Source organism: Chaetodon auriga, chromosome 18, assembly GCF_051107435.1.
Source record: "Chaetodon auriga isolate fChaAug3 chromosome 18, fChaAug3.hap1, whole genome shotgun sequence".
In the NCBI taxonomy this organism is placed as follows: Eukaryota; Metazoa; Chordata; class Actinopteri; order Chaetodontiformes; family Chaetodontidae; genus Chaetodon; species Chaetodon auriga.
In genome coordinates this window covers 18842129-18855296 of record NC_135091.1, presented here as the reverse complement: position 1 = coordinate 18855296, position 13168 = coordinate 18842129, and the positions used below count along the sequence as shown (strand labels likewise).

The window sequence follows — 13168 nt, the reverse complement described above, 5'->3', positions numbered from 1 at the left end:
TGGTGTGACTACACCTTCTGACCGGTCCAAGAAATGATACTGCAGTGATGTCATTACAGGACAATATTTGTGTTTGTCCTAAAATCAATGGCAGGAGTTACATTACCATGGAAACATTGATTAGCGAGACAGTATTGTGATGGTTCATCTTTGTTTCATACCTATAGACTGGAGGTCACCAAAAGCAGTTTATTGAATATAACAATCTGTGGTGACAGACAACCATATTCAAAAATCCAATGAATTGTCACTAACAGAACTATAATACTGCCTGTATTTGGCCAGTGTCAATAGCAATTACAGTACAACAGTACAGTACAAAGATAACATATTTAATGTTTGACCCCATCAACGTCATTGATTTTTGTAAACATGCTTATTCTGAATCTGATAGTATCATGATACACCTATACAAGTAGTAGTCTCTTGTTGTACTGGTTTGCCCTCTTATGGACCTAATGTGCAAAAACAGATATTCAAATAGTTCCAAAAAATGATCTTTTTAGAAGGGATGATCGAACAGCACAAACCAGTAATCAAACAAACCTAGTATATGCTACCAGACAACGACAGAGAGACAACATTAGCAACTAACAAAAAAGCTGAAGACCAAAACAGAGCTAACGGTAGAATTAATAATAAATTTACATTAAAAAAAAAAATGCTAATGCTGCTCTGTATCTCTGTCTAAATAGGCAACTTTATGAAGTGATAATATGTCTGGGTTACCTTTACAGCTTGTTCTACTGCCCCTAAGTGGTAAAAGAAAAAATCCAAGACAACACAGTGTTGATTAACAGACAAACATATATTTACATATCGAAATCCTAAATTAAAACTATATTAAACCCAACTGACATTTGGATTTCATTATCCATGGCCTGATGACTGTCACTGCAGCTAACTGATAGCTTCCAAAACTTAGCAGAATTGCTGAAACAATGGCTTCAGCACTGCAACTTTATAGAAAAGGAGTGCTGACTGAACAAGGACAAATGCAGTTTTCAATATCAAAACAGAGCTGCCAGCTTAGACAACTGGCCGGACAAACCACACCACCTGTGACGACTTTCTGCTGTACAAAGATATAAGAATATATTTATTTCCATGTTTTCATGAATAAAAATAAATCTGCTAATTATCTTCCTGACTGAGCAAACTATGTCTTAATACTAAATACATACTGATGCATTAGAAGCCGGAGAGGATACCAGTATCTGCAAGTGAAAGCAGGAAAACTTTTATACGGCTAATCTGATGACTACAGTATGGACATACAAGACTTAATTAACAAGAATTAATTACTGAATAAACCTACAAAGATGTGCTCATTTACCTCAACCTGCTTATCATCAGTGCTGTCATTCCCTTGCCCCTGCTGTCACACTGCCTGTTATCCGTAACTGTACATGCAAGGCGATGCTGGAACCTCCGAGTCCTCTAACACGGAAGCAAAATAAATGCAAATCCAGCTAATTCTAAATTCATGAATCCTCACAGGCTTTACCTCATCTACTGTGATCTCTTTGCCCAGATAAATGTTCACAAACTAAATATACTCACAAAGAAAAAGATGGAATAGTAATTTGTCTGATGAAGCAAGAAAGCAAGCAAACAATGTGTAAAAGATGGGGCTGGTTAATGAGAACAGTCAGGCTTTTGGAAACCTGATCATCTCTAATCAGACCTGGTCTTAAGATACTTAAAAAGTGATAAGACCTGTGCTGTGGTTGCCATCAGTCAATGATCATCTTTGTGAATAACAATAAAAAAAAGCAAGCAAAAAGAGCCAAACATTGCCAATTATCTGTCAATATTTAAACGTGAGGTGGCAGGCGAAATAATAAGAAGAAAGGAATAACCGGGAAGGAAAAGGGAGGAGGATGAGGATCACCATGTAACCCTACAGTGCATGCACTGTGCAGTGGAACAATAGAAACAGTGGAGTCAGAATGATGGATGAGGAGCCAGCAGGGGTTAATGAACACCGATCGATGCTGAGCCAACCCAGCTATATACTGAACGCCACCTCCATTACAGCCTCCGGTGGCTGGTGCCAGAAAGCCCTGTTGACTGTTTGCTTCATTGAGATTACAATCAATTGTATCACCTATGCATTTCTTCCCTGTGATGTCTTACTAGGGCACCTTGAGCACGAGCTACTTCCTAGTTTGTACAGTTCAGTGGAGCGTGGTGGGAAATCACTGTGGCTCTGCATGCAACTGTAAATACTAGGTGAAGCCCAGAGGAGCCGAATACTTTGTGTTCTATCATTCACAGATGTCTCCACCTTTAAGCTATATTCTTTTTTTTTTTCACATTTCGTCCTCTTTATATTTCCCTGGGTTTTCTTTTAGACTAAGGCAACACTGTGCGTTCAGGCGGTGGTTTCCAGCCTTTTTCCTTCAGGGACCCCTTTTTCTATCATTGAGTAAACTGATGACAACTGATGATTTTATATCATTTTCAATGCATAACAATCACAGTACAGAACAACTGCTAAACAGCATGGTTAACCTCAAGAGTGAACATAATGCTGCTGCACGTTTTTGTAAAATGAGGGATTTTTAGGAAGTTAGAGAAGATTATTTCTTGTGACAATTGCATTAGAGATGAGTTTTTCTCATGTTTTAGAGACTTTTTAGATGATTCTCTCTCTTTACTGTGTATTCTCTTTTATTTAACAATCCTATATGCTTAATAAGCTTCTCTTTTTTTGACAAATTTAGTGTTTCTTTTCCCTCGTGTTTGGCCATTGTCCTATTAGCTCTAAGGTAGTTTTGACTTCTTACTTTTCTAATGCAGGATTAGGCCGCTTAGTAGAGGATGAAGGCTTTGTGAGCGCAGTTTGTGCTTCGATGTTCACTGTGAGCTTATCCTGTGTATTTATATCCTCAATAATAATCTAAACTTTAAAAATGTAAAGCATTTTATGTGTGTAAAACTCAGTGAAATTGCTATTTGTGAGCTTGTTTTTAACCTTTATTTATCCAGAGTTCCCTGGGAGGAAGCCTCTCTTTTCACAGTTACACACATTCACACCCAAAGCTGCCCAGTATAACCACATTCATCTGCTGGCCGCTGAGCAGCTCCACTGGAGCGGCTGGGGTTGAGGACCTTACTCAGTGTTGCTAATGAGTGCTGGCCTTTACTGAATACCACTCCCCCTTTCCCTAATATTATTCCTGTCCTCTCTTATATGTGGTGTTTAATAAATGTCATAACATGAATACGGCTAATTTTTTAGGTTTCCTAAAACCTTGGCCCCATCAAAACCTTGTTTATTCTGGCAATATTAGCATTGTACTCATCGATATCTGAAAATGTGTAACCGCTTAAAAGTAGCCAGACCTGGCAAGAAACACAGGCATTCAGACAATCATACAAACAACACACGGTTTTAGCCAAACTTACAAGGAAGAGACAGATAAGATGAAAAGTAAATCATCCCTCACAGCGCACCGATCTTCTTGTTAAACTTTGACCCGCTGCACTTATGAGCAGTTTTCCTCTGCAGTGAGAGATTATTACCAATGTTCAGGTTGTTTTACCTGCAGATGAAATGTTTTAGATAATCTGAGCAAATCAGACATGTGGCTGACGCTCATTGTAGTGTCGCTGTGTTCCCAAAGGCAAGAAGTTGCATCCAAATCCATTCACTGTCACTATTAACTGAGAATCATAATTCCATAGAAAGTGGACTGAAATCATCCCACAATGCAGTGCAGAAAGAACTGAATCACCAACTGAGAGTGAGTAACAGCTACAAAAAGGCCAAACTTAGACCACTGCCAGATTTTCAACATGACTGTCCAAAAAAAAAAAAAAAAATGTTGTGCCATCTGACACACTATATGCTCCTCTATGTCCCTGTATATGTTAGGATTTGCTTTCTGTCTTCTCATAGAGTTTTCCTCTTTCCCCTTTTCCCTAGTGTTATCTGTCTGTTTGTCTGTCTCCCCTGTCTGTCTGAGTGGGCGTGTCTTCCTCGTACACTGATTACCTGCACACCTGAGCTGTGTTAGAGCCTTAATGCTGGCAGTATTTAGGAGAGGCGCTCTGGATTCGTGGCTGTCAGTTGGTCCCGATCTCATGGTCATCTTATCTTCCACTGTCTTCAGACCCGCTCGGTGTGCCTCTCAGCCTCAGTTCTCCCGTATAGTTTTCTTTGCTATTTTCCACTCAGTTCGAGTGTGTTTTTGGTTTTTTCCTTTTGTCAATAAATTGAACTGTTCAAGAAATTGTCTGTATCGATCTGCTCATTTGAATCCTGAAATTATTATTATCTAAACATAAGCCTTACAGATGGAGACAGTTGTAACAAGATCATTAAGCAGAAAGCTGATTGTACTTCATCTTTATTTCATTGCTGTTATTAAGACATGAATAATCCAGATGAAGCCAGTACAATCTTTGAGTGCCCTCCCCACAACACAAAGCTTTACAGTGGCCTGTTCTTCTGTCTCTGGTTAATTATTTTGTTCTCGAGCTCTTTATCTGGTTCTTTGCATCCTATGTTTGCTGGAAAAGCTCGATCCATCTCAGGATTTTTCCCTCTCTCTCTTCCCAGGAAACTTCAGCCTTCCCACACAGAACTTTAATTTTATTATCCGTCACCCTGCCTTCCTTTGATCTCTCTATCTGTACTGCTGCCGACTCACAGCTTTGCATCTGCCTTTTCCTTCCTTTTCATGTCTGATCATCATTTCATATTCTGCCCCCGTCATCCATCCATCCAGTCAGTCCAAAAGCAGTCCAATCTGTCCTGCTCTGAACTCCAAGGAGGACAAATCTGTCGTCTCTCTGGCCTTCCCCCGTTTCTTCTCCATCATCCCATCACTCCCGCAGCTCATTTCTCTCTCCTTCGGCAGGCTCTGCCTCATCTCCCTTTCATCTGTGTCCCTGTGACTTTGTCTCTCTCTCCTTTCTCCGTGTTTGAACCAGTCTATCCCCAGCAGACCCCGACAGTAGATATCTGAGGTGTTGCAGATCACGGGAACATGCTTAGGCATGATTGGTGAAATATCGCTCTGTTTCAATCTTTCACATCTGTGTCTGAGGCTCAATCAACCTTCTGCCATTTGAAAATCTAATCCTCCACGTTTCACCTCATCATCTCACTGTCACACACCCTTCCCTCTCCTTCCTGTACAGAGCAGCCCGAAACATTTTTTTTTTTTTTTTTTCTTTAAAGATTTTTGCTCCATCATCAGAACACCATAGAGACAGCAACAGATGAGGGAGCATTATGGCTGTTCAGTGTGAAAGAATATTCACACGACACCTCTGTTACGCCAGTGAATGCCCTGTACTTGTCAAAATCTCAGCGTGATGCAAAGTCACGCTCGGAGAGGAAGTGACGCCAAGTGCGGCATGAGCTGAGCTGCTCCCCTCCAAATCCATGCTGAAGTGTGCGTGAAATCCTGATGTGTAGTGTTGCCTCGGTGTTATTTAAACCAGCATTTGCTTTGTGTGAGGTAATTTAAGTGAGTAAGTGGAAGGCAGGAGAAGGAGAGGGTGAGAAGTTTTGGAAGAAAAGCATTTCATCCCTCGCTGCCAAGGCCGTATTAACCTAAAAGAGGGGTCCTGGAGCAAAACTGAGCAGGCCCCAGATGGCCTTCCCAATCCTCCCACTCTCTACTCCACGTCTGCGTATCCTGTTGCCTGGGTACCCACAGGGCACAGTGCAAAGTTAAGACTACAAAAGATCAGATTTTACTCTGAGCTCCAGAAACCAACCAACATTACAACCAGTGACTACTCAGCTCTGGGTTTACTCTATCACTTTGTGAATGATAATGGATTTAAACACAAGCATATGGACTATAAGCATAATATCAGTTAAATAAGACTCAAAATTAGGTAAAAGTGAACAAGCTGCCCCATCATCCCCATTATTGAATTCGTTCTGTGTTTTAGCCATGCATGTCACCACAGCCAATTTAAATATGCACTTTCATTAAATTTGCACTTTTTAAATTTCTCTTTGTAGAATAAATTTAAAATGCAGTGGTATTACCCTTTTTGTAATAATGCATGACTTCATGAAGGCTTTATAGGTAGTAATGGCTTTATTGAAGGGATACTTCAACATTTTGGGAAATACACTTATCTTGCCAAGTCATTTCTGTACAGGGCTTGTGTACCGCGCTGTGTCGTGGCTGAGCCTGTGACTTTCTGGACTGAGCTGCGCTGACAGTCGCTGGCTGTGGCAGTTTGTTAGTGCACAGACGTGAGCGTGGTATTGATTTTCTCATCTAACTCTGCTCAGTACAGCAAATAAACATGTCTCCCACAATGTCAAACTATTTCTTTAATGGTGAACTATTTACATAACACAGTTTTAAATGTTGGTCGTCCATTAATTAAGACTCATATGGGTTTCTCTGTAATAAGCCATAAAACCTGCAGTTGTAATGTTGCTGTTACTGATGTTCACAAGTTGTTAATAACTGAAATATATGACATTGAAGGAGAACAAAAGAAAAGCCAAAGGAGATTATCATGGCTTGTTTAACCCAATGTTTGTTTCTCTACTTATTGGTTTCTAATTAATCTGCAGTATAATGCATTGCTACATTATTTACTTACCATTAATAAAGCAAGGATACTTTTATTTATTATTTTATTATTTAAATTACCACTAAACCGAGGGCCTTCTGTGGGTCTGGGGTACGAGGGCTGTTGCCCACTTTGCCCGCTTGGTGATTCAGCCGTTCTTGTTGCTCCATACACATGAAACATGCTTCATACATCACCGCACCATCCATGCACTAAATACCAAAACTGCCACAATATAATGGAAACCCCAACTGGGAGCGTAAATGATGTCAATTTGACATTCTGCCCCCTGCCACACTGCCAGGACAACCTCTACATCATATCTGCACCACGGGGCTTTCCCATCTATCAGTGGTGCACCAGAGAACCGCGTGGCTCGCTCCCAGCTTTAATGACACTTAGCACATTAGGAGCTGTGGGTACATGGAGGGAGAATCACTCAAGCAGAGTCTGACCATCCAAGCGGCGAGCTGTAGAGCTCGGGGGAGGTCGCAGTTCACCTTGTATGTTAATTAAAATGGCTTCGTAATCACTTTACGTGAGTGCTCCCACGGGTGACTGTGCTGTTTTATTTTATGTGGTGTACAGATTGATTGTGCCGATCGCTGCATCTGGTTTGAAGTGAACCACTCAAGGTGTCATTATATCCCACAGTGAGAATACTATGACATGCTTAACATCAATATTACATAGAAATAGTAAATGGACTGGATTTATGTAGAGCTTTTCTAGTCTAACAACCACTGAAAGGGCTTTACAACACATGTCAACACACACATTCATACACTGATGGCTGCCATGCAGGGTGCCAACCTGTGTGCTGAGTGATACAGTGCTCTCTATCCTAAGTGATGACACAGCCATCAATAGGGGTTTAGTATCGTGCCCAAGGACACTTCAGTATGCAGACTGGAGGAGATGGGGATTGAACCACGACCTTCTGATTGTTCCTAGTACTATTCCTACTATTAGGATGATTCCTAATGGATGAATACGTCTTGCCGAGCTGCCAAAATCACTTACAGAAGGAGAAATGATGGCATCTCTGGAGTGAAAATGACATCTAGAAATAAGGTGAAAAATCCTGACTGCTAGCTTTCATGCTTAAAAAAAAAAAAGGGCATTTACAGTAAAGCTACACGAATGTGCTCCTTCAAATTTCACCTCACTCACGTTTCTGAATGTAACTGACATTGAAACATGTGCTAGAATGGCTTTTTAAACATTTAGAGGTCAAATCTTTCAAAGACAGCAGGAAAGAGACAGATCAGGCAGTGTATCCCAAAAAAAAAAAAAAAAGTCGGCTAATGTTAGAAAACTTTCGATAGATAGTTGTGTTGTATAACAAGAAAACGTAGTTTATCCAGGGGGTTATCAATCTGTTCTATGGACTTAGAGAGACAACAAAGAAAAGCAGAGACACTCAAGGGAAATACCAGGAAGAAATGGAATTCCTGGCGAGGTATGAGATCAGTCAGTGTCACAAAACCACACACAGGCACGCTCCACCAGTGCCGGGGAGTAACTACATAACAGCATTATGCGAATTAATTTTTTTTAAAAAAAAGGTTACTGAGAAAAAATATGTCACTGAATTTTACTAATCAAAATGTCGGTGATTATGAAGGTGATACATCTTTTAGGAATGAAGCTTACATGTATAATATCACATTCATTCTGTTTCAGTCGGACAAGAACGCCTCTCAGTGCTGAAAATGAAGCAGAAGTATTCTTAGGAAACCAGAAAAGGGCTCTAACGTTAATGTCAGCACGGAAATTCTCCATATCAAACCTGAGGAAACGTCTACATTTATTATGTGACTGACTCTGATCAGTCACATAATAATAAAATACCTCCTGCCTCACTGTGTTATTCATGTGTGTTCAAGGTGTAACTTAGCTAGAGATTTTGTGAAAAACTTGTCTTGAAAAAGTAATCGAAAAAGAGCTTTCAAATGTAATAACATTACTTTGATGATGTCATTAAAATAGTTACACAACTTACACTTTTTAACAGGGCGACTTGTCATCTGCAACCTATTACATTTCAGAAGAAACCTTCACCGCACTGCTCAACACATGCACACATGCACACTCACTCACACACACACACACACACACACACACACACACACACACACACACGGTTGCTGATACTTTGCTTTGAGCTACTGTCTGCACAGTCGGTTCGCTGCCTGTACACAGAATGCACAAAGTCCAGCTGTTTTACTCTTATATTGGTTACTTTAAACATAACTGATCTGTACTGCTATTTTTACACCACCACCCTGTAAAAGCACTTATAAGTAAAGGTCCTGTATGAAAAAGAATAAAATTAACAAAGTAAAAGTACAGCCATATTGCTAGAAAAATATACTTAACATATCAAAAATAAAAGAACTCATATGCAGATAAATGTAATATCATGACGTTAAGTTGCTTTTTACTGTTCCAGTTGTCAGATAAATGTATTGCTGTAACACATATTATACTTACAGGGTTGTAAACTTCTAAAGAAGCATAACATGGGAGAAATGCCTTTGTCTTTAAGTACAGTAGTGGAGGTAATGCACTGAAGTGATTAGTGGTCAAACTCATCAACACGACTTCCTCACAGTCATCAGCCAGTGTACATATAGTGGCTTTCACGGGTTTGCCATAGCTCTGTTCCTTCCTCATTACCACCCTGTTCCTACTTAACACCTCAGCCCACGGTGAGTCCAGCGACGGTCAGAGAGGAAGTGATTAATGATAATAGATATGCCAAAGATAGCCAACATGTCCTCCTCTTTTTTTTTTTTTTTCCCATACAGAGGTCTTATAGATGTGACATGTGCAAATGAGGGGGCTGGAAGAGGAATCAGCTGTGTTCAGTGAGATTTCCCTCCTTCAAAACAAGTTAATGAAAGATTTATCAGCACCTGAAAACGAGTGGAGGAGAAGATAAGGCGCATACATGTGAGCTCATTAACTTGGCAGTATATGGTTTCATTGATCACAGCCAATTAATAACAGGAATCCCTCTTTGTGTAGTCGTTTGTCATTTTCTGACATCCGTGACTCAGGCGCTCATGTTACCTGCTGACAGGACTGCTAATACGTTTGAGTCACAGCAGTTCATTGCTCATTTTATATCCTTTGTCTGCTCTCTGTGGTCCGTTTCATAGCCTTTGTCTTTTTATGTTCATTTACACTGGCTGGCTGTATTTATAGCTTGATTTTGCCCCGGGTAGTTTGACTCAGCACACTTGTTCTTTTTAGCAATGCGCTCCTGCTCAGGGCATTAAACACTAACCTTTTGGTCAAGTGGCCACTGTGGCAGCAGGGTTCAGTGTTTGCAGCACTTCTTTGGAACCCGATGAGTTCTTGAAATTGAAGGAAAAGAAGGAGTGACGGAGCGATGGCTACCTGCCAAAGCGGCTGATAGAAGTGAGAGAGTTACAGCCAAAATCTCGCAGAATTTGGCAGGTGGCTGGTGTTAATGTGCAGCCTTGGCTCTGCTGAACGCTTCCACGGCTCCACATATTCCCACCTCACAGTCTCTTCCTAATTATGTTTGCTCGCAGTATGGAGCCCCAGCTTATTATGTTGCATGTCTGTATGTCACCATGAACGGGAATCAGTGGAGGAGGCATCTCCACTGTTTCTGCCGTCTTAAGCAGAATGCAAAATAAAGCCTGGTGCTTGTGGATTATTGCTGAAGCTACAGAATAACATGTTCCATATCTCCGCCAGAGCTGACATCACAGACAGAATGGAAGGAGGTGTTGTTGTGTCTGTCTTTCTATTATCAACCATCATCAATCCTTATCAGTGAAGTAGTCACAAGCTGCATGAAGGTGCTGTATATTTAGTCTATTTTGCATTTGTTTGCATAACTGCTCAGTTTCAACTGTACTATCACGAGTGTCTGCACTCTCACTGTCCATGTCTCTTTATTTCTGCTCTGTGAGCAGACACATGGGCCACTGTCTGAAAGACAGGCAGACTGACTATTAGCTGTAATTGCCAGAGGATCAGTCATCCCAAGTGCATCAGGTCTGTTGCTGTTTCCATGCAAAAGGCAGACTGGGGGGCAATAGGCTGAAAGACCTGACCCAAATCTGTCTTTACATAAGGCCCTGCATGATGGAGATGTTGCTCAGGGAGCAAATAATTAGATTATTCAAATATCATAATGCAGCCAGTCATATTGGCACTGGTGGATAGCTGAGCTGAGGCTTGATTAAAGGCAGAGGGAGCAGAGCGGGAGGATGAGAGGGGGGAGATTACACTCTACAAGATTTCCTAATTGATCTGGAAGGAAGGCTGTTTAATTGATCTTGGATGCTGCAGAGGGTTGCCAGCATTTCTGCATATTAAATTGGGTCAGCGTGCATGTGTAAAGTCGTCAAATCAGAGGAAAGACTGGGGAAATTGTGACAATGTGAGAAGTGACGGATGCATATGTGAACGATGGAGCAGGAGCAGAAGATACAGGTGCGCACCTGTCGTGTGCAGGAAAATATCTGCCAGGAAATGATACCGCAGTGTTGAACAGTGGAAAAGCTACAAAAATACACATATGCAATGAATGAACGTGCACGGCTGTGAAGCACTGTTACGCGCAAATGTCACACCTGCGTCCAACATGCACATATCCCCGATCAGACCATCTGCTGGTTATCAAACATGCGAAAAACACTCCAAATAAACCAGTTCTGAGGTACTTACATGCCATATTGCAAAGAAGATCAGGGACACACAGAGGACCAGAGACAGCATGTAGCAGAAGGCAGCAAAAGTGAACATAATTGAAAAGGGAAACGGTGGATAATTTCCCAAAGAAGCACGATCCCGCTGACATCTAAAAGAAAAAGGGGGGAGTCAAGAAGAAAGTTCTCACGGTGTCAAGACGAGCCGATGCAGTACCGGCACCATGACTTCGCCCCTCACAATGTTTGCAACAAATTGTTGCAGAAAACCTCGCCAGATGATGAGCCGTGCGTCCACCCAGCAGCGGGGACGCGACTCTGGAGTCAAAGCTGGTCTCAAATCAGCGCACTGGGCATGATCAGCGGTCAGTGTCCACAGTGCTGGAGAGGTGAGCCTGTGTGCACGGAAAGGCAGCGGGTTTCTCAGAGGTGACTGGAAAGTACCAGGAGGAGGCTCTGCGCAAAAAGCACCCGGGAGAGGTGCGCTTGTAGGTAATCCATTCAGCCGCGGCAGAAGCAGCTCTGCTGTGTGTGTGCTGTCATGGTGTTGTGAGAGGGGCTCCTCGTCACTTCATGCACAAGGCGTTTATAAATGCTGTTTTCTCTCTGATAAACCTATCAGAGAGCGCGGCAGAGAGCGCAGTAGGCGCGTGAACAGGTGGATTTAAAAGAGCAGCGCCCGGTGTGCTCGTGTGTGTGCGCGTGTGTGTGTTCAGATTTCTAGTTTTGCAGGTTTAACTGTACTCTCAGTGTTGTTTGTTTGTTTGTTTGTTTATTTTTTAATATCATTTGGGTGCTAAAGACTGTGGAGCGCGTGGTTCTGGGTGAAGTGATTGGTGCCCCTGATTTCATGTGTGTGACTGTTAAGTCTGGAACCGGTTCGGTACCGATCTGCTGTGTTCACCTGTGCAAAGTGATTACATCGACCACTTAATGCACATTTATTGTGCATTCCTGAGTCAGAAGGAGTCCACAATGACTGAAATGATGTCTTAAGCGCTTCTCCTAAAAAAGAACTATCATACAGACTAGAGATCGTTTAGATTAAAATGAAATTAAAAAATACTGTTTCATTGATTATTTCAAAGACACTGAATCACATGCTTGGATTGAGCACAGAGTACCCTATATTGAAACCGTGGCACTGGCGCCACCGTCTGACGCTTTTTGAAATTGCCTGTAATTGCAAGTACCATCGAGCAATAATCAAACACCTGGAGTACATGTAGGTCTGCTCTGCAAAATAAATGATAGCCTTTAAGTTCATTGATCATCTTTATAAGCTGTAGTGTAGCAAGTGTTTCACTCTTCATTTTTTTCATTAAACAACAACAGCAGCAACAACAACAACAACAACAACAACAACAACAACAACAACAACAACAACAATATCATCACCATCAGTATTATTATTATTGTTCTTGTTGTTATGTGTTGATTTATTTATGCAACACTTTTAAAGCGAGATGCACGTACTGCTTTCCAGAGACAGGAAAATAAATTCAACAGTAGAACATTGGTGGCTTCAAAACAACAGCATTAAAAAAGAAGGTGGTGTATTGTGTGAAGGACCAGTGAGCCTTCAGGAGCCACTTATAGTCGTACGGTGTAAAGAGTGTAAGGTCAGCCGAGACACTTGCGATTTTGAGCAACATAAACAAAAACTGACTTGAATGTTTGAGTTGAATGTGAACACAGCTGCTCATTGTTGTTGTTTTTTTTTTTTTTTTTTTTTTTTTTTTACAAGAACACGTCTTAAAATCTACATGGAATTTACAGGAAAAAGACGCGAGTGCGAGTTTTATTTTGAAAGTCAGGTTCTAACCGGATTTCAGATATCTATACCGCCTAACTTGACGCTTGAACCTTGTCGCTTAGCAACAGCTTGTGGCAGCTTCTACTTTTGACTGAAG

General features: G+C 41.3%; 1 protein-coding gene across 5 annotated transcripts in view; it reads right to left on the bottom strand.

Annotated features, from left to right (window-relative positions):
• cnih3 (cornichon family AMPA receptor auxiliary protein 3) overlaps positions 1-11820 on the bottom strand; it is an 83267-nt gene extending 71447 nt beyond the window's left edge. For all 5 annotated transcript variants that reach the window (XM_076756340.1, XM_076756341.1, XM_076756337.1 and 2 more), the window contains exon 1: positions 11275-11820. In XM_076756340.1, coding sequence (XP_076612455.1) covers positions 11275-11352 — 78 coding nt within the window. In that variant the 5' untranslated portion in view covers positions 11353-11820. The remainder of the gene's footprint in view (positions 1-11274) is intronic.
• Positions 11821-13168: the final 1348 nt, after the last annotated feature.